General features: G+C 39.5%; 1 protein-coding gene across 1 annotated transcript in view; it reads right to left on the bottom strand.

The window, feature by feature from the left end:
* Window positions 1–285: 285 nt before the first annotated feature.
* Window positions 286–25,831, bottom strand: part of KCTD16 (potassium channel tetramerization domain containing 16) — a 285,519-nt gene continuing 259,973 nt past the window's right edge. Inside the window, exon 3 of the mRNA XM_059060602.2 lies at window positions 286–9,867. Coding sequence (XP_058916585.1) covers window positions 9,413–9,867 — 455 coding nt within the window. The 3' untranslated portion in view covers window positions 286–9,412. The remainder of the gene's footprint in view (window positions 9,868–25,831) is intronic.

The raw sequence follows: 25,831 nt of genomic DNA, 5'->3' as shown, positions 1-25,831 counted from the left end.
TTATTATTACAATGTGCCCTTGAGCTTTAGTATATGTTTATAATATGCATATTAATTATTTACTATAGTTTTAAAATAATTAAACAGATAACTAGCTCCACCTACAAATACATAAGGCCACAGGGGCCCCCCCATGAATGATGAAGTAAAATCGATGAGAAGATAGTAAATTAACCAATAGGTAGGTGAAGTACCATTGATATGGTAACCATTGGATTTGTGCTATCATAGAGCTACATTTTCTTATTCTTTTCTTCCTAAACATCATGATGTTCATTTGGTGGTGTGTGTGTGTGTGTGTGTGTGTGTGTGTGTGTGTGTGTGTGTTTTAATGAGCAAGTTTGAAAACACATACAGCAGTTTGAAATTCCAACAAATGGTTCAAATAAGAAAGCCAGTTTTTCCAAGTTTGGCTTTTCCTTAAATGTACTTTTATTTGGCTTTGCATCCATAGATGTTAAACCTAGGTATTCTAACCATATTCTCTGTACCATAGATATATACATATACTCATAGTGGAAGAGACTTTTGGAAATTAGAACTATTTTAGACTATCTAGAAAATCAAAAATAAATTATAAGTCCCTCAAACCCAAAATTCCAAACAGTTTCAAACTAAGATTTGTTTATGTGTGTATACAAATGTATAGATATAGATATATATACATTTAGATAGATGTACACTCATATATACATATATACACAAAATTTATACATAAACACACAACACACAAGTATACACACACTCCTCACACACACACTCACATATTTCAGTGCAGTTTCTTTTCTCTAGAGGCCTCTCTTTTCTCCAACTTAGATTAGTAATGATGAGATGCTAGGGGCAGTCAATCATATTTGGATTTCTGACCTGTCATGAACAAAAACTGAAATTGTTTAAAAAGCCAAAAAGTAAAAATGGCAGATATGTGCATGTACATGCACACACACACACATATACAGACACATTTTACTTTTCGTGAAATTTGCCCCAGTCACCTGCGAACAGCACAGCCAGCAGCTTCGGGCGCTATCCTTCTGACATGGAAGCTATCTTACCACTGTGGGTTTCATAGGGCTCAGTACTCACTAGATACCTGTTCTACAACAAAGCCCCCTGATAGGGCTTTTACCATTAAGTACAGTCTGTGGTACCCCCCAAATCTTTTTTTTTCCTTGATCTCCTAGGGATATGCATGTCCAATGGAACTTGCAACTCAAAAGAGTGAACAACTTGCAGGAAGGATGTCAGGCTGGAATCATCCTGGCTACCTTTTGCTTAGAGCAGAAGAAACTATAAAAAGGTGAAATCCAGAAAACAGAGAAGAAGAGCTTATGTCATGAGGTGGTGAAGCTGTCAGCCTTGGGAGTCTAATAAACTCCCAAGACAGATGAAAATCTGTCTCTGTCGTTGTCAAGCTAGGTGCTGCTTTACCTTTCTGAGTCTCACTGACCTCATCTGTGAAAAAGAGGAGAGTAACAAGATCTACCTCATTATGTTATTCTAGGATTAAATAAGGCATAGAAAACACCTAGTAGAGTTTCTAGCGCATGACAAGTTCGTAGTCTACATTATTTATAACTTAATATTTAAACCATAAATCTAGAATGTTGATCAGAGCTACATACAAAAATAATGTTAGCCTAGGATGCAAACTTGATCTGAATTCAAGTTCTATATCCCAAGTTCAATTCCCTAGTAGATTATAATGCTCATCATGGTGACTGTACACGGTATGCACTAAACAAATACCTGCTGAATGAATGCATGAACAAATGAATAAATGAATGTCTGACTTCAACTCTCTGGGTCTTCAGTTTCCCTTGTACGAAATGGAGGTAGAATGATTGGACCTTTATTCTATCACTGTGAGGTTGGTGTGATAAATTAAAAGAAAAATGCCAAATTATTTAAGATACAAACCTGTTTTGTGTTCTAATGAGGTCAGTCAGTACAAGCAAATGAAATAACGAGGCTCAGTGGCCAAGGCCTTGCTTGGACTTGTCATATCTCTGAAAACATGGGCATAAGGGTCATCTGTATGAGTCTGACAATCATATTTTCCAAGATCTAAATATCATCTTTAGTGAGGATGTGCGACCCAAAGAAACAAAGTACACAACGAGCAGTTAAAGATGTTGGAATTGTTGGCCTGTTCTAAGCACTCTTGCTCCCGCTTTCCTGTTTCCTTTCTGAGAGCACCTTGCTCTCTACTGTTGATCAGCTTGAAAAGCATCCTTAACAGGGTCACATGAACTCAGAATGCTCCCAAAGTGCTTCACAACAAACGCATTTAGCTGTTTTAAGGTTGATAACTTCACTGAAGTATCACTTTTCTGAGGCAGAAAAAGATTTAAGTCGAAGACAGAGTTAGACCATAGGCCTGCTTCATCACTACTGGAACGCTGGAAAAAATGACATATCTCTCTCTAAATCTCAGCATTCACATCTGTATAAAGAGATAATAAATAAACCCAACACAGACTTCAGGTGGTACAAATTATTATCATTCATTTCATCCTATCCCTTGGCCCAGAAGTCTTTCTCTACATGGTTAAGAATGCCTTGGAAAATTTGAGCCAACCCTTAACTCAGGGTTTCTCAACCTCAGCACTATTGACATTTGGGGTTGGATAACTCTTTGTTGTGAGGTCTGTCTTGTACATTGTGGGATGTTTAGCAGCATCCCTGGTTTTTACTCACTGGATGCCAGTAGCACCTCTCAAGTCACGACAATCAAAAATATCCCCAGGCATTGCCAAAAGTCCCCTGGGGTGCAAAATCACGCCTGGATAAGAGTCACTGCCTTAAATGCACATAACCCACACAAATCAGAGCCTTTCCTGACAGTGTTTCTGTCTCTCACATGTAAGAAAAACCACTGACCACTGGCTGTAGTCGAGAAAAACTGCTAGTGATCAATGTGAATTCTATGCATATTTTAGCTTTCAAGGCTTCCTTTTTCTTTCCTTTTTTTCCCTTTTCTTTTCTTTTCTTTGAGTATGATGTCACTAGTGACTATATAAATGAAAAGAGTTTGATTTTCATCCAGAAATCTGTAACGTTTGAATTTTGTATCAGGAGACCAGCTTTACTCAACCATCTCAAGTACTGACAAACAACTGTGCTGAATTAAAAGCTGTTAAACTTTGTGACCAAAGACTTTTTCCCTAAACTTGGATAGCATTACCATGGGCACTAGCCACCGACCCAACATTGACCTAAAAATTGCACATGTATGTGTACGCACAGACACATACACACACAGACACAATTATAAAGCTGTTCTTCTCCACTACTTAGTTGCGCATCAATCCTCTTCCATTTGTGGTGAATGGAGCCAACATCAGCAATAAGAGAGTCTGTAGTTATGTTGATTTTTATTGTGCAAGTGCAGGTAAATTAGCTAAAGGTCAATTCTAAGAATAAACTGACAAGATGGAAGAGATTGCTGGAGAGAGGAGACTTAATCCTCCGGTTGGCATCTAAGTGCTTTTAGAAGGCTGATTAACAGGAAAATCACCTCCTCCCTCCCCCCAGGAAAAACCCCTTGATAGTCACTGGACTGGGACACATTTTTCTTCAGGCTTCTCAAAGTAAATTCCTTAAATAAAGCAAGGATGACAGTCTAGGAACTAAAAATTCTTTATCAAATAAACAACACAATTTGTTCACAAACAAGAAGAACATTTTTTTAAAGGTTAGGAAGCTGAGGAATAAAGAGAAATAATACTTCCCTTGGGAAGTAAAGGAGGGAAAAGAACTGAATCAAATTTAAGATTTTTAAAAACTTCTTGGCCAAATAATCTTAATTAGTGGAAAAAAGTGCATTTGTTTCATTAAGCACTCTTCACTTTCCTTTGATAATAGTTTTTACTTAAATATTAACTAATATCATGACAAGCATGAATTTAAGCCATCTATTCTCTATTTCCTGTTGCATGTGGGAATCTGGTACATCTCCAGTTACTGTGTTACATGGATAGGGCTAACTGGGTCATTGAAACCTCCAACATTTTTTTCTTTCTGAATAATCATAGTACGGCCATCTCTCCTAGTCAGAGTGACTGGAAAATTTGAGAATTTCATGTCATTACAAATGGAATTTTGAAAACACTCCTTATTTCTTTTTAAAAAATTTATTCTCCCCCATGGGTTTTGCTTGAAGTTTTTAGTTAATGTTGGGGTTCAGGGTCTTCAACTCTGAGAACTTCCTAGTCCTGCTTAAATCAAACTGGACAAACTTAGCAATACAATGACTCAGGATTTCATCCGTGAAGTAGAGCTAAATTCACTAAACATTCCATATTTATTTTGGTGGCTTGAATGTGTAGTTATTGGAACCTCCTTTGGGGCCATACACATCCTTAAATTATGGATCACTCTAAGGTTCCTCTCACTCAGACTGTAAAAGGGCCTAGAAATGAACAACTTTCTTTGGAAAAGTTCATTATTTTTGTTCCTTCTTGGGTATCATTAGGACACATCTCACTCAGAGATGTGCTCCCATCTACCCAGTCATAAAACTATATTGATGTAGGTTTTCAGTTTGGAAAAAAAAAGGCACAAACATCAAACATACACAAAATGAAGAAAATGTTATGATGGACAGGCAGATGAAAGGGCAAACAAATTATGGAAATCTGCTCTGCCCTAGTCCTAGAATGTTCTTCTTTGTGTCTTTTTTCTTAAGATAATGAATTATGCATGCTTTGACTCATTTGTAGTGGAAAAAAAGTGAGAGGAAATGCCACTAGGAAGTGAGAGAAATGTTGACCTCTGCATAGTCCCTAAATAGCAGAGTTTCTCAAAGGAAGGTCCATAGACCATCTCATCAAAACCATTAAGGATGATAGCCCAAAATGCAGATTCCTTGGCCTTGCTTGAAGTTTCTGAATCAGACTTTCTGGGGTTAGGGTCAAGGAATCTGCATTTTTACGCAAGTGCTGCAAATGATTTAATGCATGCTGAGTATTGGAAACACTGCCAAAACTTTTGCAGTGGAGGTCACTAGGGGAAGAATCTCCATTCCAATGTATATGGCAAGATGAGAAAAACAGACATTCCAAACAAATAAGCTTTGTGCTTGCATCACAAAGCTGTGATTATTAAAGTTTAACAAACACTCTTTTCTTTCAGCAGGGGTGGAGAGCAATAACCATTTCTTCTAAAATCAGAATGATGAAGGCAATATAAATCAAACCCATTTCAGCAGGTTTCATTTGGTCTAATTTCTCTGCAGATATTAATCATTGTACAGTCCTGTTCAAACGACATCTAACTCCATATTACCTCAGAATACAGAATGCTCACTCTGATTCTTTCCCTCGTGTGTTATTTTGACAATATAAAGGAAAATAAATAAATTGGAACAGTGGGCCATCAGGATTGCAAGATGCCAACAATACCAAGACATTAAGAGAGAAATGGCCCATGCTAACGTATAACCCAGCATGCAGATTGGCAAAAACATTTATCTGCCACAGAGTCATCAGGGAAAAAATAACTCCCATCATTTTTCCTTTGAAAATTGCAATGTCACGTGAAGGTGACAAACGATTCTTCCTAAAAGCTCATAGAGTCTTAAATCTAGGAAATATCATCCAGAAGAGCAAGACTAGTCAAGTTGCACGTCATGATAGCTAGTGGCAGAAAATACCAGCACTTAAGTGTTCTGGATTGAGACACTATAAATAAAAAGTTGGAAATTTGAAACTGTAACAGAGAAAAATATATGAGAATCAAAGTTTGTTTCCCATTTTGGGAGTTGGGGTCAAGTAATTTTGCAAAACACCATATATGCCTTTTCTTTGTCTCACTGGAGCATGTTTTGCTTGGCACAAAGGATGATCAGAAAGGAATCTAAATCGAAAGGAATCCAAATCTAAAGGAATCAGAAAGGATAATCAGAGAAGCAAAAGTAATCCCGAAGTACAAGCAATGGGGAACTAAGAGGACCCAAAATGAACAATACACACCTGGTCTGTGCCTATAGATAAAGGTGCCCCGGAATCAAACAAGGCCAATGGAAAAGTGAAAAATTCCTTGTTAGCTCCCTTTTAATAGATGTAACCCCTGCAAATGAATCACTTGGGGGTAGACATAGCTATGGAGGAATAAAGAACAAAGGGAACACTTAAGGTTTGTGAATTGTTCCCCTTTTATTATAATTCATCATGCATGTATTTCCAGGAAGATAACTGTGCCTACAGTTACAAAGGATAACATCACTGCAACTTCTGGAAACCACTTCATTTTGTTGTTTTATGGCTATATCTCAGTGCAATTTTTTTCTTAGCAGGCGGAGGGAGAGCACACTACCACAATGATCCAACAGTTTTATTTTCCTGTCTTCCCCCTTTCCTGCTAAACACAGATCACTCCCTTTTTGACAGTAGGTAGGGGGACTTTATTTTAAATATAGTTCTGCCTTCAGAAGACCCATATACCATAGAGAATGACCTCCCCCAAGCTCAATGGAATTTAGCATTGCAGAATTTTCTAGGAGGCTACCTGAGTAGGGGCTCCGCACATATGATTCGTTATTCATTTGACCTATTTGATGCTACTAGGCTCTTCATATCAGCCCTTGTCATAACCAATATTCAAGAAGTGAACCATATATATTGTTCTGTCCGGAAACGAACTAAAAGTGCTTCAAACTATTTTAAGTTCAGGAAAATGGGCCTGATTCATGGTGCAGGGCCACTACAGCATTGCATCTTCTAACTCACTTACCCAGAACTCATCTCCAATGTTGCAGGCCACTCAGACCTCACTTGAACTCCACCTGAACTGGGACTGAAGATGCGCATGGACTCGGTGCCTCTGCAGAGCCTTTTACTGATCAGGTCTACTGTCATCTCCACACACCAACAACCACACAAATGAACACCATGTTGTTGTTTCAGCTACTTGGACTATTTGGTGTGAGTGTCAGTCTAGAGCTGACTCAGATTTAAAATGTTACTGTTGTTTTAAACAGACTTGCCACCACTGGTTTTGTTCACTGGGGGTATAAAGACAGCCTAAACAGAAACAAATTCATGACAGGTCAAAGAACAGAGAAATAATGTCATGAACATTTTCTTCTGCAGTGTTTACTTTCCTATTTAAAGTATGTAGTAGGAGTAGTGTGTTGACTGCCATCTTACTAGTTCTCTAATTCTTACTAGTGTGTTTCTATCTTGAAGGCATGACGATCAGGTCTGAAATGTAAGAAAGTTGGGACTTCGGCCATTTTAGTTAGACCCCCAACTCTTTGACAGAACTTCCAGTAGGACCAAAGAATCCTTTGACCAAAGTGAGTTTGGGGATATTTTCACCAAATTTAGCTTCTTGGCCCATTAAGTTCTATGGTCCTTTGCAGAATCTTCTATTATTAAAATGATATTTTGATGTAGTATAAAGAAACACTGAAAAGAATGAAGACATACTGGTAGGCTGTACAAAGCTATGTTGTAGTTAAGATTAAACATCTGCTAAGATACTACTGCAAAAAAGAACACCACTTAAATTCATAATTATAATTCTCTTGACAACTCAGCTCCCCAAATGATCTTTCTTTTCCACTTCAGCAAAACCGTAAAGTCCATTTGAACCATTAGGACAAGAAAACATTGGCTGAGTCTGTTGCCCAGGTGTAAGAATTAATAAAAATTCAGAAAGATATCCATATACTAATGGGCAATAATAACAGGAATCAAGATAGACCTCTTACATGATAAATGTGCATCAGTGAAAGATTTCAAAAAGAAGCAATTGGTCATTATGTTTCCCTCCTACAAACATCATCCAGTTGCCTTTATTACCTGTGATATATATACACATACACACACACACACACAGTAAAAAAAAAAATTAGTAGTGCTTGGCACACAATTAATGATGGACAAATTATATTTTCAGTTCCCACTGAAATGCACGAGGAATGCTGAAAGTAAAAACTTCCCCTTTAATCTTCACTTACCACAAGTCTATGAAAAAACTATTGGTACGTTAATAGAATACAGAGTCACATGGATGGATGGCTGTTAACAGTGTCTTTTTGGCTGTGTCTATATAGGTGAAGGATATAATCAAGAAAGACAGTTTAGAAAGCCAAAGTCTTAATTTCAGAGCTTCAGTTATCTAGTTGGGTTGTTCACAGATATCACAGAAACGACAGCCAAATCCTAGTATGGACACAGCCAAATCCCAGATCCCAAAGGTAAACAAAACTGGATATAAGGAAGTAACAGTGAAGCACTGCAATTTGAACAAGTTATGAGACATTACTAGGAGGGGTGTGGAATACAATTTCCTCTTAAAACAAAAGGCTGGACCCTCATCCAAGTGCTGTGTGTTTTTCTTACTTCCACAGCTGCACGGGAATGCAGAGAACTTAATGTGGATTATGTGAAAAGGCCACACCATGAAAACATGGCCGGTAAGGACTCTGAAAACACTGCGAGAAGGAAGCTAATTCAGCTCAACGTAGAGAAGGCTGAACATGGGGTTGTTTTGCGGTCATTTGTGTGGATTCGGGGTGTTTTGGGTTTTTTTAAAAAGCACAAAGAATATGTGACTAGCTCTTCTCACCTTCTCCTAGTGCAGAGAAAGAGCAACGCAGTAAAATGGAGCCTGAGGGTGTTAATTTTGAAATAAGGAAGGTAATTTGTTGATGATGAAGGTTCTCTGATGTTAGGAAGTGTTGCCAAGAGAGGTTGGGAAATCTTCCCAGAAGGGTTTTAAGATAAGAGCAGAGGCTTCTGTGTCTGAAGGACTCTAAGAGGGTGCTGCTGGGAGTAGAAGCACACCTCTTAGGATGCCCAGGCCCTGGGCTCATGTGCACTGTGTGTATACACACACTTTGTTGGGCTTGTGTTGCACAAATACTCATGCATACGGAGTCAATATAAACTGGCACATAATCGATTTGAGTGAAAAGTCATATAAATCTGCCATTCCCCCCTTACCCCATAAACAAAAGGGATAAGGAAAATTTAAAAATCCAGACCTATGGCAATGGGTCAGATCTCTACCATATTCTCATTCAAAGGAGGGAGGTAGAAGAGGAGAGCAAAACCCAGTATGGGATAAATGATTCCCAAGGCCTCTCAGCTATACTTATGTATCTGGCTCTCATTATAGATAAGATACTCAGCACATGGGACCAAGTTAACAAACAAATAAAGAAAAATAAGAAGTGAGAGAGATTTTCTTATACTTCCACATCTGGAAAGAAATCTACCCTGTGGATTGACATGTTAAGGTGAACTAGGTAAATAGGCAGTAGTATATCAGTGGGCGACTGTATTCTAACAAACGTGTATAGTTAGTTATTGTTTTTCTTTTCAAATATGAATTTCTTTTAGGAGGTTTACTTCAAAATGGTGACACGATCTGTTTCTTCTCCCACCTCCCCCGCCCTCCACTATAGATGATACTTCCGTAAAAGTTCAGATTGCCATGGATGTTTTCGCTCAGGGAACCTCTCTGGAATTTTGATCTTTAGGAAATCCTGGATGCATTTCTCCAGCTCTTCCTCAATTGAGAGCTTTTCCTTAACAGGTTTTTTTTTGCTGCTCATATTCGACTCCCTGGAGCCTGAAGTCAGAGTCCGGAGCAGATCACTTTTCCGTCGCATCTCTGACTGCTGGATCAGTTGGACGGGGCCCTTCTTGATGGGACGGTCCAGAGTCTGGATGTTGGTCTGGCGTGTCACGGGCCCACAGATGACTGTCTCCTGGGGAGAGCTGGCCTCAGACTGGCTGTCGCAGCTGGAGGTGGAGAGGTCATTGCAAGAGGTGCCACTCTCTCCTTCTTTGTCACCCTTGCCATTCTTGCAGCAGCAATCACAGTGCGAGGATGACCACCTAGATGGCTCACCTGCAAGGAAGCACAGGACCCAAGGGATGAATGCCAGGCAGCTTAGTGTGGAGTAACAACACAGCATGTGAACACACACACACACACACACACACACACACACACACACAAGCATCCACAACCATGTCTTTAGAAGAAATGGGATGGCACACGGAATGGGCTGCAACAGGTGTACCCAGCAGCCAAGTTCATCGAGCGAAGCAAGTTAATGATGGCGTGCTGCATGACAAGAAATATAGTATAATGCTTCAGCCTGTAGGCATTGGAGTCAGCCAGTTACTCAGCTATACCATCACTAACCTTGCTACGTCGGCATATCCCTTAAAGTCTCAAAGCTTCAGTTTCCTTATCTGTGAGATGAGGATAATAATTTCCCTACTTACAACAGTTGTAGGGTAGATTTAGACAAGGCAAGTGAAATTCTTAATGCAATGTGTAGCATGCAGTAAGCGCTCAATAAATGCTAGCTGATTTTACTGTGGCTGATGTTAAACCCTAATCCAATGCCCCATGTTATTGCAGTCAGGTAAAGAGGGGGAATCTAGAAGAGTGGAATGACAGCTACCAGTCAGGGAGGGCTTAGTTTGTGCTGGCCCCCATGTAAGCTCTGTGCACGTATCAATTCATCGGGTCCTCATGATAATTCGAAGAAATCAGTAGCTCCACTCCCAGTTTCCATACAAGGAAACTAAGACCCTGGGAATTTAAGAAACTTGTCGTAGTTTGTACTATCTGTAAATGGCAGGGCTGGGATTTGAATACAGGTCTCCTAAATAGTATAACCAAGGCTGTCTGTAAAATTCCTGCTTCTCTTTCAAAACAATTTTCAAGGTTTCATTCCTCTCTGAAGTCCTTGTTTACCTATCCTCAGAAGTAGTTGTTAAATTTTTCCTCTGAGTTATGGTCTACTCTTGTAAATGCATCTATTATTACACATATCATATTTTGTTAGAGTTCTTTTCTACCTTAGGCATCTCAGCTACTATATCATGAGCACCCTGAGGTGGACATGCTGAAATGTTCCTTGTTGTCATCCCAGAAAACAGCTCAAGTCACAGTGTAGAAATTCATTAAAATACTATCCTAATAATAACGTTTAAATACCTGGATCCAGCCATACCTGAAGCTAGACCTGTCAATGAGCTTTCACTTATCTGATCCACTACAATATATTTAAGCCAGTGTGAATTCCTCTCTCCCTATTTCCCTAAGTCTTGATTCATAGCATTGTGTTGAGCTATTTGGAGGCAGAGCCATTTTTCAGATACTCAGTTGGTGGCTCCCTAAACTAGGAAATCCATAATTATGGCACAAAACAATTTCCTAAACGTAAGTCACTGCTCCCAGCCTTCCACCCTCTGAACAGCTACAGTCTTCTTGGAGTCATGAACTTAATATTGTTTACTGATCATATGTTATACACTGGGTACTTCATATAGTTCATTGCACTTACGCCATAAAAAAAAGGGAAATCAATCCCCTTTATGATGCTAATATTGAGGACAAGGATAATGTGGTATGTGTATACGTTTTAAAGGAGACCTAGTTTTGATTTGCACTATATCTTATACTCATAAATAATAAGTCACATGATAATAAGATCTCACTTTATTGTCATTTCTAATGTGGTCAAAGTAGAGGAACCCTAGAATGGAAACTATTAGGAATGTTATATCCTGCCATCTTTTACAATGCCTGTCCTCTACATAGCTAAATGATTTAAATATTTATAGAAATTTATACATTTTTCCCCTGAGATAGTAAAAAAAAAAAAAGTCTGTAAATCACAATTCCAAAAGTCTCTCTCATGTATACCTGCTCTTTTGAACCACTTTTTAAAATGTGACTGAGTATTCATGTCCTTATATACCCATTAAATGAAATACAACAATCCCATTAGCTAAAAGGAATCACCACAGCAGTAATGTCCTAGTTATCTCAGGCTATTACAAATAAATCTCTTCCGTGCAACAGAGAAACTGTTCAACATATGCCACCGGGTAACAGAAAATACCAGCAATAGAAAATGGTTTCTGTCTGCCAGCCCAGATTCTGAGGTGAATGTTTTTTCTCCTTCAGAAGGCAGACTTTGCCTCTGCCTCTCCAAACCTGACCATCCCTATACTAATATGACTTGATAGAAAAATGGCTCCAGCTAATTGGGTCAAGGAAAAGTAATCACCTCAACCCAGAGTTGATCTAGTTTGATTTTTTTTTTTTTTTTTGAGAACAGTTCAGAAATTGAACTTAGCCTTAAAAAAAAGAAAGAAGAGGAATAGGAGAAAGACAGAAAGGAGAAGAAGATGTGCTGGAGAACTCCTATTACCTTAAAACAAGATGACAAAATATTTTGGCCATAAAACCTGCTGTACCGGTTGAAATACAAACCTGTGTTTCTCTGCCCAACAGTTACCTTCCCGTGAAAGTCATTCCATCCAGTGGACTTGGAGGGAAACCTGAGGCTTTTCTAAAAGGCATTTTAACAAAAAAAACACCATCATGTGAGGGAGTCCTGTGTATTCATGTGGAAAACTGCACGCAGCCCTCCAAGACCTGTCCAAGCCAAGAAACTGGCACAGATGCATTATTTCCTCCCTGGACTGACAGGATGATCACGGATTTAAATGTCAGCTGGGATCTACCAGCTTCCAGGCAAACAGAAGTATTACTTTCCACTTACTCTAAGCGCTATCACTATTAAAGGGAAATTAAACAAATTAATTTTAGTGGAGCTTGTTATACTACCACATTTCAATATTTTATGAGCACATCTGAATGTTTTACTATTTTGGAAAGATAATTCATAAGATGGCTTCTGAAGTCTAAATATTAGGTTGAAATCAAGCAAGAATATGGGATTAACACCATCTAGCTGGAGGTGCTTCGTGAAGAGTCATTATGAAATTTGAAAAATAATCAAACGTGAGAAGAGAACCACCCTGTTTCTTTTTTGGAAGCACTGTCTGGCTGATCACCCCCTTCCCAAGAATTTAACCACAGCAGACAGAAGATATAAACCAGAACACAGAAAACTCTTTCACCCTTGCAGTCCCACTGACATGTACTCACCTGTTCCGGAAAGTGTAAATGCATCTATGAAAGGTATGTTCTGTAACTCTAGGTATTCTAGAATCCCCCCAATTACAGCAAAATATGATCTCCTAAATGCCTTGGTACTTCAGATTGCAACATACTTTTGCTCTCAATTTGCTGAGGCTTCAATGCTGGCTGGAATAAATCTCTCCATTTGAGGAGAACATAGGTTACAATTGATTAGTTAGATATAGGGAGAAAGCCATATCATTCCCAGAAAAGTCTGATTTATTGATATTAAAAAAGCAAAACCTCTACTGCTTTTCGAGGGGTGTATTAACTAGTTGCTGGTCAAAGAGCCTAATAGCTCTTCCTTATTTTTAAATAAACCATTGCTGAATTTGTTGGATTTCATTTTTGCTGCCTGGCACATAACAGAGGTTTGATAAATGTTTGACTATTAAATGAATGAGCCAGACACATGTGTTGAATTATATCAAGTTGAAAATGTAGCAGACAGATGTCAGGCTCCAGAGTCAGGCCCTGAAATATGTCAGCTTGGATCAATTACTTTACCTCTCTGAACCTCAGTTTCCTCGTCTGAAAAATAAGGCCAGTAATAGTATCTTCCTCATAAGGGTTTTAGGAAAATTAAATGAGATAGTTAATGAAGGTAAAGATGTTTCATGGTTTGTGGCACCCAATACGCATTTCAATCAGTGTACACGTTCCACATTTGTTCTACCAGAAGCCAGACACTGATCTACATAAACAAAAAAGATCAGGAGCTTGTTAGATATGATGATTATGTTTCCACTAAAACGCTATAAAGCCAATTCTTAGGTCTGGCTGGAGCATGATGTTGGGAAGAACACTGATGCTATAATTGGACTCATCAGGAAAATGCACGCTGAGCATTTCATAATGTCTGTCTCTATTTGGCAGTGGAGAGGAACATAGTATATGACCAGGGGATCATTTTGGAAGGAAGGTTCCTTCAAAGTGCAGTGCTTAGAATTTCACAAATGGATGAGGCTTCCAGGATAAAAATTTACTTTAGGACGCATCAAATAAATTTAAACCCAGAGCTCAGGGAAATTTGTAGTTTGGATTAAACGGTGAGGGGCAGGAAACTCAATAGCCTCAAGTCCTTAAACACTGAATCTTTCAACATTTTACAACTTGGAAAAATTGAGGACCAGTCAAGAAAATTATATGATTAGACTCGGTCCCTTTCCACTGTAGCCCTAAGTCCTTACTGACAAAGAAGGAATAAAAGAGGAAAGACAACAGAATCTTTCTCCCCTATGAAAAATTCAAACCGAACTGAGTGAGGCACGACTTAGCAAACTCACAAAGTGCTTATGCGTTTTTAAAAGAAGCAGCTCTGCAATCTACCCACACTTCAAATTCTCCACCTGCTAATGGTTGTGAACACAATGCACATCATTTACAGCAACAGCTGGGAAAACTGCTTTCCCCTGTCTTCTCTGTCAATGATGTAGGAACCTGCCAGTCTGGGAGCTAGGTGGTCAGATTTAATTTATCAAGGCTGCTGAAACACTTTCTCGGTGTCCCAGTTGAAAAGTCAATAATGCCCAAATTGATGTTTCTATAATTCTGCTAACCTTGGAAAAGATATTGCATAGTGGAGATTGGGAATAGGCAGACTGTGCAAGCATCTGAGAAAAATACACCTTCCAGCTTGACAATCATTATTTCTTGCTTGTGGCTGACCTTTTCCACTCATGGACATTTGGCCTTGAAGGGACCCAGCTGGGGATCCTCATTAAGACATGGCAAGTTTGGTCAAGAGCAGACAGTTAAACCACCCATGCATCTGCCAGGGCCACTCAGGAAAACAGATGTTCCACCTGTTAACTGAACAGGGAGAATTTAATATAAGGAATTGATTAAACAGATGTTGGAGGAGTCAAAGGTAGTGACTGCAACAGGCAGATACCACCCTTAGGGCTGGCTAGACAAATAAAAGAGAGGGGGTTACTAGAACCTAGATGTTGCCAAAAGGCATCCTATGGGAGGTGAGACCCAGGCCTGTGAGAACGGCACCACGCCTGCTGGTCCTGGTATCTCTGAAGGAGCCTGGCTCTGGGGATTACAGGAAAAAAAAAAAAAAGAGAACCGGAACCAACTGCTTCTGGGGTAAATAAAAGCTGAGTTGATTCTGATGAGCAGGAAGCAAATAAGGAGTCCTTCTTCTCCCCGTTATTACCGTCTTCCTCTAGCGCCCCCTACAGACAGACTCTAACAGGAAGCCAGCTTGGCCAATGAAAAGGGTGGTTAGCTGAAACCCAGCCTCAGCGTCAGACAGCACAGTAGAGAGGGGTGGCTTTGAAGCTGAGAGACAACAGCTTAATAATGGCACACAGACCCCGCCAGGGATGCAACAGAAAAGAAAGACACAGCTCTCGACCTGCTGGACCATGAGTGCAAATGGAGGAGTTAGGGAATGGAAGTAAAAACCATCATCTCGGGCTTCCCTGGTGGCGCAGCGGTTGAGAGTCCGCCTGCCGATGCAGGGGACACGGGTTCGAGCCCTGGTCTGGGAGGATCCCACATGCCGCGGAGCAACTGGGCCCGTGAGCCACAACTACTGAGCTTGCGTGTCTGGAGCCTGTGCTCCGCAATGAGAGGCCGCAACAGTGAGAGGCCCACGCACAGCGATGAAGAGTGGCCCCTGCTCGCCGCAACTGGAGAAAGCCCTCGCATAGAAACGAAGACCCAACACAGCAAAAATAAATAAATAAATACATTTATTTTTTAAAAAAAATCTCAGTTCAGTTCTTGCCTAGCTGCCCTTTCTTATACCTTATTAAGCATTTTGCCTCTGATCATCCCTCTACCAGCAACTTATTCTTCTGATTTTCACCTGTTCAGCACTTTTTTGTCCATCCCTTTCTCAGAGCGCCTTACCTATTCATCCCCCAACCCAATTTAAGCCAGTCCTAACTTCCAACCTGTTTCTATCACACCACCACAATGTGTAACTATGGATGTGTTTCTATGTTGGTTTAATATCCGTTTTCCTGTGTTAAAGCCTGGGTTTGTTCTCTTCTGAATTCTAATGCACACTCCAGGGCACATAAACACCAGGCTATCAGGGCAGCAGGAAATATCTGCATGAAAATGAACGGGAGAGGAAATGGATGATGTATACAGAAAGTAATTTTTGGTTTACAGTGTTTGTGAGAGGCAGTAAATCTTCCTCCAAAAGAAAAAAAAAAAAAAAAGACAGAAAAAACTGACCTGCAAAATGGAAAATATTTAGGCACATCACTAGACATTTATATGCATGGGACAAAAACATAAAACAGACTAATCAACAGAGATAATGGCAAAATCCATCCAGAACTGAATAACTGTATATACAGATTTTCTAATTGATCATCACTCATAATTATTTATTAATATCCAAAAAATCCCTAAAGGCATTATACAACTTAAGTAAAAATTAACTTTCTTAACCACTCAACTATGGTCTCTAGTCACATAATTTTCCACTTTGGTGATGCTCAGACACCCTCCTAGCTCAGGCTTTTCACCTGTGAGGTGTCCTTCTAAATAAAGCAATGTGATGATGTGTATAAGGCTGTAATCCTGAACTTTTTCTGGCCTACTGCCTTGCTCTTTCAAGTGCTCCTTGATGACACTTTTTTTTTTTTTTTTTTCCGCTACGCGGTCCTCTCACTGTTGTGGCCTCTCCCATTGCGGAGCGCAGGCTCCGGACGCGCAGGCTCAGCGGCCATGGCTCAGGGGCCCAGCTGCTCCGCGGCATGTGAGATCTTCCCGGACCGGGGCACGAACCCATGTCCCCTGCATTGGCAGGCGGACTCGCAACCACTGCGCCACCAGGGAAGCCCGACACATTTATTTCACATTCTCCAGGGCCTTTTGTCCTTCTCTGGCTTTCCTCCTCTTCATTGTATTTCCTCCTTTTAAGTCTCAGCATTTTTCAGCTAAGATCTTACTGAATTACTCCTGTCCCCAAAGTCTTTACTTGCCTATTTCATAGGGAGTTCTGTGGCCCATCTGATCTCTCTTCCCACCCAGTCTTCTTCATCCTGACCACTTGCTTTTATGTTTTTCTTCACCAATTTTCATAAACTTGAACAAGTCCCCCAAATAATAAGTTCTGCTACAACTCCTCTCAATCAATATCTCAGAGTATTTTATCTCTTAGAATGAAATGTATATGAAATTATTACAGGGTTTGCATGTCCCCCTTTTCCAGTAAAACCACCCTTCTTTTCCTTTAGGGAACTGCCTCTTCCCTATCACATCCTGAAGGGGCTATCAACCATGGTGCCATGTCTGGCCATAAAGGGAGGCCACATGGACCAAATGTGAACTTCCCATCTCCCAACTGTAGTGGGTGATTCAGGCATGGTCAAGTGACCCACGCTGGGTGAATCGGAGTCCCCACTATGACTGTTCTACTTGAACTTATGGATAGTATCTGCCTTATGATGTGGGATGTACCAAACCAGGAGGATGTGAGTTCACTGGCTATTTTCCTTACCAGTTCGAGAGAATATTCATACATGAAGAAGCCAAGCAGGACAGGCAAAGCTGAGAAATAGTCAAGAGACAGAGCCCTACATCTAGTGGTATCACAAGTTGGCCCCATTGCCAGCCTTATAATTTTACAAGCCAAGAAGAAATTCTCTGTTGGCTTAATCTAGTGAAAGTTAATTTTACGTTACTTACGATAAAAGTCTTGAACACTATATCAAATTCATATTAACACCTTTAATTTCCGTCTAGTTTACCTCTGTCTTCTTCTGAACACTTGTACAATTCTAGCACTAACATTGGCCAGTGCTTTAGGGCACAAGTACTATTTGTTTTATAAGCTACTTTGTTGTTGACTTGTTTCTTTTCTGGAATCGTAGCCTCTTTGCTACACTAGCCCCAACAAATTTGACTAACTCTCAAGAGACATACTAAGGCAATACTGCCACCTGTTGTACATAGTTATTCCAACAATAAATAAGACAATAGCTGTACCTCCAAAACCAGAAACATAGCATAATAATAGATATCATTTATTGAGGACTTCTATGTGCCTAGCATTGTGCTTAGCACTTTACATAATCTAATCTTCACAGTAACTCTACAGGTGGATTGTTACTATCTCCTTTTTATGGAAGACAAAACTGTAGCTCAAAGTGGTTAATTATCTGACTCAAAGTTATAGAGTTTACATGTGGCAGATTAAGAACCCTGATCTTAGACTTCCAGCCCCCAGAACTGTAAGAAATAATAAATTTCTGGTTTTGATAAGAAAAAACAAGAATTCAAGTCTAGGTCTCTTTTAACGCAAAGCCTCTGCTCTTTTTGGTGGGCATATTATTCAATATCACGAGAATTTTCTACTAGAGATATTTAAAAATACTAATAGGCCAAAAGGGTTAAAGTGTGGACTTGAAGACATGATAGCCCCAGTGATTCCATCCCTTTGGTAACTTTTCAAAGTAACCAACTGATCGAACAACTTGACAATCTGGGTTTTCATAGGTTTTTAAAAAATCATTATATTTCTATAAGAAATCTCAGCTCTCTTCCCCAAGTTCACTGGAAAGAACTGAAAATGACTAAATGAAGGATGAGGAGCTCTGGAACATTCCTGATGAGTGGGATATGTCACGCCCCTCCATCAGTCTTCTGTTCTACCCAGGCTGCCCTGGTAGCAATCAACAGTGTTTGAAGTATGCATTTAATTAGCACAGAAAAAAAAAGCTCTTTGCCATTTAATTAAGATTTAATATTTGCTAGTACTGTTTAATGAATTTTCAACAACCAACCAATATACGACACCTCCTCAAAGTGGGGAAAATCAAAACACAATAATATATGGCTTATTGGTAAATGCAAACATAAATTTCTATTGATTCTCCTGGTAAAAGAAAAAATAGCCAAATTAACCCAGAGCAGGGGTCCAAGAGCCAGAGTAGCCTGGGAATTTTTTGAGAATCACAGATAAAATAACTGTCTTAGAACACTTACAAGTCATAAACTGCTTTGAAGTCGGAGTTAACCAGAAAACTTCAGATGGTGAGAAAGCCATGAGAAAGCCAATTAGGATGTAGTGCAGAACTCACTGTAGACAGAATCACAGAGTGAGAGACCTGGAAGGGACCTTAGAGGCCACTGAGCACCCTTGTTTTACAATGAGGGGAGAGAAAGAGTCCTAACAATAGTGTCAAAGCCCAGCTCCAGGTCTGGAGCCTGTCTGGGACCTTGCCAGGGACAGAGCTGGGAGGGTGTAGAACCATGTAGGCAAAATCAGACCCAAGTGGAGAGGTTTTCGTATCTGAAGAGTCTATCACCTGGGGGGAAAAAGGCTCTCAGGAAGAGTTCATTATTGAGTACAGTGAAGATAAACACAGGGCAGAGCAATTTGGAGAAAGCAGATTCCTCTAATATGACCACATGCCTAATGGAGAGAGACAGACAGAAAGTCAGACAGACACTAAGTGATGATAACACTGACCTATGCTTGCACCTACCCTATACCATACACAGTGCTGGACACTTTACCTGTATCACCTCATTGAATCTTCAGAACCAGTGACAAGAGGTAAATAATTACAGTGACGAATTCCCACCTCCTTGGGGGAAAGAGGAGGTGCCTGGGGACCAAACTTCCCCAGGCGCTACGGAGGCTGACGTTTCCTCATAGAGATTTACTCAGAATGAGCATCTAAAAGGCCTGCTTTTATTTTATTTTTAAAACTTTATTTATTTATTTATTTTTATTTTTGGCTGTGTTGGGTCTTCGTTGGTGCACACGGGCTTTCTCTAGTTGTGGCGAGCGGGGGCTTCTCATTGTGGTGGCTTCTCTGGTCGTGGAGCATGGGCTCTAGGTGCACAGGTTCAGTAGTTGTGGCGCACAGGCTTAGCTGCTCCGCGGCACGTGGGATCTTCCTGGACCAGGGCTTGAACCTGTGTCCCCTGCATTGACAGGCAGATTCATAACCACTGCGCCACCAGGGAAGCCCCTAAAAGGACTGCTTTTAAACTGCGTACACCCTTGATGGAAGAATGAGTCTAACACCTCTGTGTGAATGAGTTTAGCACGATGCTTGGACCTGACAGAGGAAGCCTGGGAACTCACATGAGTAACTCCCGGCAAATGACATTAATGAATTATGAGCTCCGACCACATGTCAGAGGTGGTCTCAGTGCTTTACAAATATTTTTATTTTATTCTAGCAATAACACTCTAATGCAGAGTTTCTCAACCTCGGTACTACTGATGTTTGGGCTGAATAATTCTTCGTTGCGGGGGCCGTCCTGTGCATTGTAGGTTGTGAGGCAGCATCCCTGGTTTCTCCCCTCTAGTTGTCAGTAGCACCTTTGACACTCAGGCACGACAACTACAATCACCTTTAGTTGAGAACCACTGCTCTGTGGTTAATATGATTCCCATTTCATTAACGAGGAAACCGAATTTCATAATTGTTGACTAATTTGCCCATGAGTCACAAAGCTAATAAAAGATGACACCAGGATTTGATATTTGGTAGATCTGACTCCAAGACTAACTCCTGTTCCATAAGCAGCATATTGTGATGCTTCAGTGAAATGATATCTTTTTGAAAGGAGCTTATTGGGCAGAAACCTAACCATTCCATTCACTATAAGTTCCAAAAGAAGGCCAGTGAAAGGAAATGAAGGAAATGGAGTTGCCCTTTCACTTTTTGTAAAATGAAAAGAGCACCTTATTCTCACCAGGCTGTCTTCAGATGATAACAGAAAAGAAAGATTTACAGAATTTAGCAGCTCCAACTGAACATGGATCTCTGCCAATTGGCCACTGATTAATTACTCTTCTTTTAATTAGGATTTCAAAATGGGACAAAGATGGCTTTAATCTAGGATTTTCCCATATAGCCAGAGTCTATATTCCTATCATGTAATAATAATAGACAACATTAAATTGAGTGTTTACTACATGCCAGGTGGTATTCTGCACTTTCCCTGCAGAATCTCATTTGAGATTTATAACATCCTTATGAAGTAAGCTCTATTGTCATTCACATTTTACAGAAGAGTGAACTGAGGCACACAGAGGTTAAGTAACTAAAAGGCTTTAAGAGATGAGCTGTGATGCAGACTCAGGCAGTCTGATCCCACAATTTCCATAATGAGGCAGGTAGTAAAGCCTAGTGGTTCAGAAACTGGGCTTTGGCGTCAAAGAAACAGGAATAGGCCACAACTCTGCTGGTGACTAGCAGTTTTTGTCATCTGAAAATGTTGGAAATAACAATACTGCTCCAGTAGGAGGGTGAGAATTTGTCTCTACCATGATAACAGTGCCTAGAATATATTCAATACACATTGAATAATTTTTTAAAAAAGACAATTACTTTGATACCCAAATTGACAATGTTCTTATCAGTCACAGTTGTAAAATATTTAAAAGGTAGTTTCAATAAAGATACTTTATATGTAATCTGTTTTTCTGCTTTTCTTTCAATAGACAGTCTACCCATAGCCCATCTTCATATTACCTAACCAACATCTCTACTTTCTACTCTCATGGGCTATTTACCAAAGAATTGATTCCATTCACATAAATTATAATATTTAGGAAAGCACTGCTGATGAACAGAATGATTAATAGAAAAGTTTTCCTCCCCTTGGCTCTGGAGCAAAGATTGCCATACATGACCAGCAGTGGCTCTAAGGGCAACAAGAATTCCTAAAAGAGGGGGCAAATTATGTACTGTGATGATAGTTCACTATTACTCCTTTATATATGATTTGCCTTTTTTGTTAAATCATATTAATTACAAACAAATGCACAACTTCATAAGATTGCCCAACTCACCCTTCTCATAGGGAGAAATATCTTTCTTTGTGGATCCCACTATTACCTTTATGGTTAATTCACTTAAAACAGATATTCAAGCGGTTTGACAGATGTATCCAATAAGCAATGAATGCAATGATTTCCAAACCAAAGGGGATGGAAAATATGATCTCTGTGATAACCATGGGGAAGTCAGATTGTGAGATTCTTGAATACTACATAGCTTGGCCCCTGGTTATTAAATATATTATTCCCTTTGCATTAATAATTAGACCCTTAGTAACACACTCAATTGTTAACATTTGGAAAATACTGTAGATAGGAAAGAGCTTTTAAAAAAGATAACCAAAAGAGTGGTATAAGAAAAAGGTCCAATTTCATTCTCCTGCATGTGGTTATAAAGTTTTCTCAACACCATTTATTGAAGAGACTATCCTTTCCCCATGGTGTGTTTTTTTTGGCTCCCTTGTCAAATTAGTTGACCATACATATGACGGTTCATTTTTGGGCTCTGGATTCTGTTGCATTGGTCTGTGTCTATTTTTATGCAAGTGCCATACTGTCATACTGTTGTTTTTTTTTTTGTTTTTTTTTTTTTTTTTTTTTTTTGGTGGTACGTGGGCCTCTCACCACTGCGGCCTCTCCCCTTGCAGAGCACAGGCTCCGGACGCGCAGGCTCAGCGGCCATGACTCATGGGCCCAGCCACTCCACGGCATGTGGGATCCTCCCGGACCAGGGCACGAACCTGCGTCCCCCGCACCGGCAGGCGGACTGCCAACCACTGCGCCACCAGGGAAGCCCTGTCGTACTGTTTTGATTACTATCAGTTTTTAATATAATTTGAGTTCAGGGACTGTGATGTCTTGATGCCTCCAGCTTTGTTTATTTATTTATTTATTTTTTAAACCAGGATTGCTTTGGTTATTCAGGGTCTTTTGTGGTTCTGTATAAATTTTAGGATTTTTTTTTTCTATTTCTGTGAAAAATGCCATTGGGATTTTGATAGAGGCTGCATTAAATCAAAATGGATTAAAGTATTAAACATAGGATCTGAAACTGTAAATCTCCTAGAAGAAAACATAGGGTAAAAGTTCCTTGACAATTGGTCTTGTCAATGACTTTTTTGGGTGTGTAACCAAAAGCACAAGCAACAAAAGCAAAAACGTAAGTGGGACTACATCAAACTAAAAAGACTTTGTACAGCAAAACAACCAACCAACAAAATTAAATGGTAACGTACAGAATGGGAGAAAATATTTGAAAATCATATATCTGATAAGTGGTTAATATCCAAAAAAAATATTTAAAAACTCATATAACTTAACAGGTAAAACAAAACAAAAAAACAACAACCAAACACTCTGATTTTAAAATGGGCAGAGGAACTGAAAAGACATTTTTTCCCCAAAGAAGACATACAAATGGCCAACAGATATATGAAAAGGTGTCAAGAAAAGGAAGAGACCAAGGGCAGAAGGGTGTGGGATGAAGATAATTAGTTAAATTTGAGAATTCTTATGGGCCTGTAGAAATTCTAAGTTGATAAATCTTGCTCTCTCCCCACATCAACACTACTTCAAATTTCCTTTTTCCATGCTTCTCTTCTAATTCTATACAATAATTCTATGTGACATACATGCAACCATAGTTATAAGGGGTGGTATGGTACAAAAGAAAAAAACTGACCTTAGCAAATGAATATAGGCTATCTTCAATTTTTTTCATAAAAATAATTTATTTTACTCTTCAGGCTAATCTTATCTTTCTTTAAATTGTAAGTTCCTGGAAAGTAAGTTCCCATTTGAAATAGTTCCTGGCTGAAAATTATGCTTGTTTCATTTTGACAAAGATTTGAGAAGAGGCATGACTTAATAGGTGAGAAGAAATGAAAAAACCTAGTATTTGTATAACACTTGATAGATTATAGAACCATTTCCATTTTTTATACCTCATTTGAGCCTCTCATTTATTCACACAGCACTCAACTAGTATTTGACTGCACTCATAGGCAATGGGTACACAGCTGGTCACTGGTATTTTACATTCTAGTAAGGAAGATAAACACTAAACAAGTAAAAGATAAAATTTCAGGTAGTGATGAGGGCTTTGAAGAAAATAAAACAGGATAATATGATGGAGTGAGTTGGGTGAGAGAGCTGTAATCAACAGACAGAATGGTCAGATGGCATCTCCAGAGAAGTTGATGTTTGAGCGGGAACCTGTTGTCCAAAAGAAGTCGGTCTCTGAAGATCATGTAGAAGTCATTATAAGCAAAAGAAACATCACATGCAAAGGTCCTGAAGTAGGAATAAGAAAGAATATGCAAGGAACAGAAAGAAGACATGCATGGCTTGAATATGGTGAGAGAGGAAGAACTGCAGAAAATGAGGTTGAAGAGAGAGACAGTGGCCAAAATGAAAAGAACTACAAAGGCTACACTCAGGAGTTATGTAGGGCAATGAGAAGGATGGTTTAAACAGAGGAATTACATGATCTAATTTATCTTTGTTACAAGCTTACTTACGCTGCTCTCTAGAGAAGAGATTATAGGTGAGTAAGAATGGAGGTAGGAAAGCCAGTTAGGATGTTATTACAGAGTCCAGACATGACTCATGGGGGTGACTTCTAGGAGCGGAGATGGAGAGCAGGGACTCTATGAGACACATGTCCTTAATTCCTGTCTTACAGATGAGGAAAATGCGGCTCAGAAAGCAAAGGATTTGTCTAGGCTGGGTATTAGAGTGGAGAATTTTTCTGTTTATAACTGCAGTTCTTCCCCCATTATGCCATGGTTGTATCAATGGTTAAGGCATCCCAATATACAGATCATTCAAATCTTCAACAATCAATCAGTTTTTGATAGATGTCTCCAGCTTTATCCTGTACATCAGAACACTTGGTTAGTCCTGCTGATCTGCACCTGCTGGGGTTGTTTGGTTGACTTCACAAACTGGAAGCCTGGAGTTTAATTTCACCATCAGGAATCATTATATTGTTTGTAAACAATGACAGACTATGATAAATATGCATTCCAGTTAATTACTGCCTTCCCATGTGCCTTCTTCACTTTCTCATTTCCATCATCCTGTCACATCTTAATACCTGATTGTGCATCCTCTACAACAGGGAGAGAGAAAATAGCTGCAAACACATTGAAATGCAAGAAGACAGCCCTGCATCCTGTCAGGTTCTTGGGAACAGAAGCCAAACCTGAAGTTCAAACACTGTTGAAAATTAACAGGTTTTCAGTGTGTTCAGCTTTATAGCATCCCTTTGGTTTGTACATTAGGTTTTTATTCAAGGGGCAGTTTCTAATAGATTTCCATGACAGCCCCACCCCTGAAGCTGAATTAAACAGTAAACCAAGTTCCATTAGGAACTGAGACATTCGGCTTTTTAAAATTCTCTCTTTCTCTCTTTCTTTCTTTTTTGACAGCAGGACCAAGGACTAGTTAGTAAACATTCTAGGATGGGGTTTCTTTAGCTACAGAACAGCAGCCTCTGCAGCAGAATTCTTGGAACAGAGAAAGAAATCTCCATATGGTTTATTTAATACCAACAATTCACATATGGTACAGTACAGGTGTTATATAAATCAAGGAGCAGTACATGAGAAAGGCAGTTTTACACGATGGTGATGAGCTTGGGCTGTGACATCAACAAATCTCAGTGTCATTGCACTTCTACGTATCGCTTGTGTGACTTAAGCAAGTTGCTGAACCTTATTTTGCTCACCTGTAAAATGGGAGCAATAGCAGCCCTTGAGCTAAGATGCCTTGGTTGCATGGGCAGGCGGTATGCTGCACCAGTCATGGTACAAGACCCATGCCCCAGCCCTGATATGGTCCCAACAAGTTATAAGGCCTTGGCCAAATTATTAAAATTCCTATATTTCTCTCAACCCTAATTTTGATAGTATTATTACCCTACTTACAGCTTGCTAGGTTCTCTCTGTCAAATAAAAATATTCATGAAGATATTTTGCAAAATAATAATAATATCATGGCATTTAACTTTGAGGTAGAATTTGTATCTTTGGTACTGTTATCATTCTTATTTTCAGCCTTCAGTTTGGTCTCATTGACACTGGA

Source organism: Kogia breviceps, chromosome 4, assembly GCF_026419965.1.
Source record: "Kogia breviceps isolate mKogBre1 chromosome 4, mKogBre1 haplotype 1, whole genome shotgun sequence".
Taxonomy (NCBI): Eukaryota; Metazoa; Chordata; class Mammalia; order Artiodactyla; family Physeteridae; genus Kogia; species Kogia breviceps.
The sequence above is the reverse complement of the archived record's forward strand: the minus strand, read 5'-3'. Positions and strand labels throughout refer to the sequence as shown.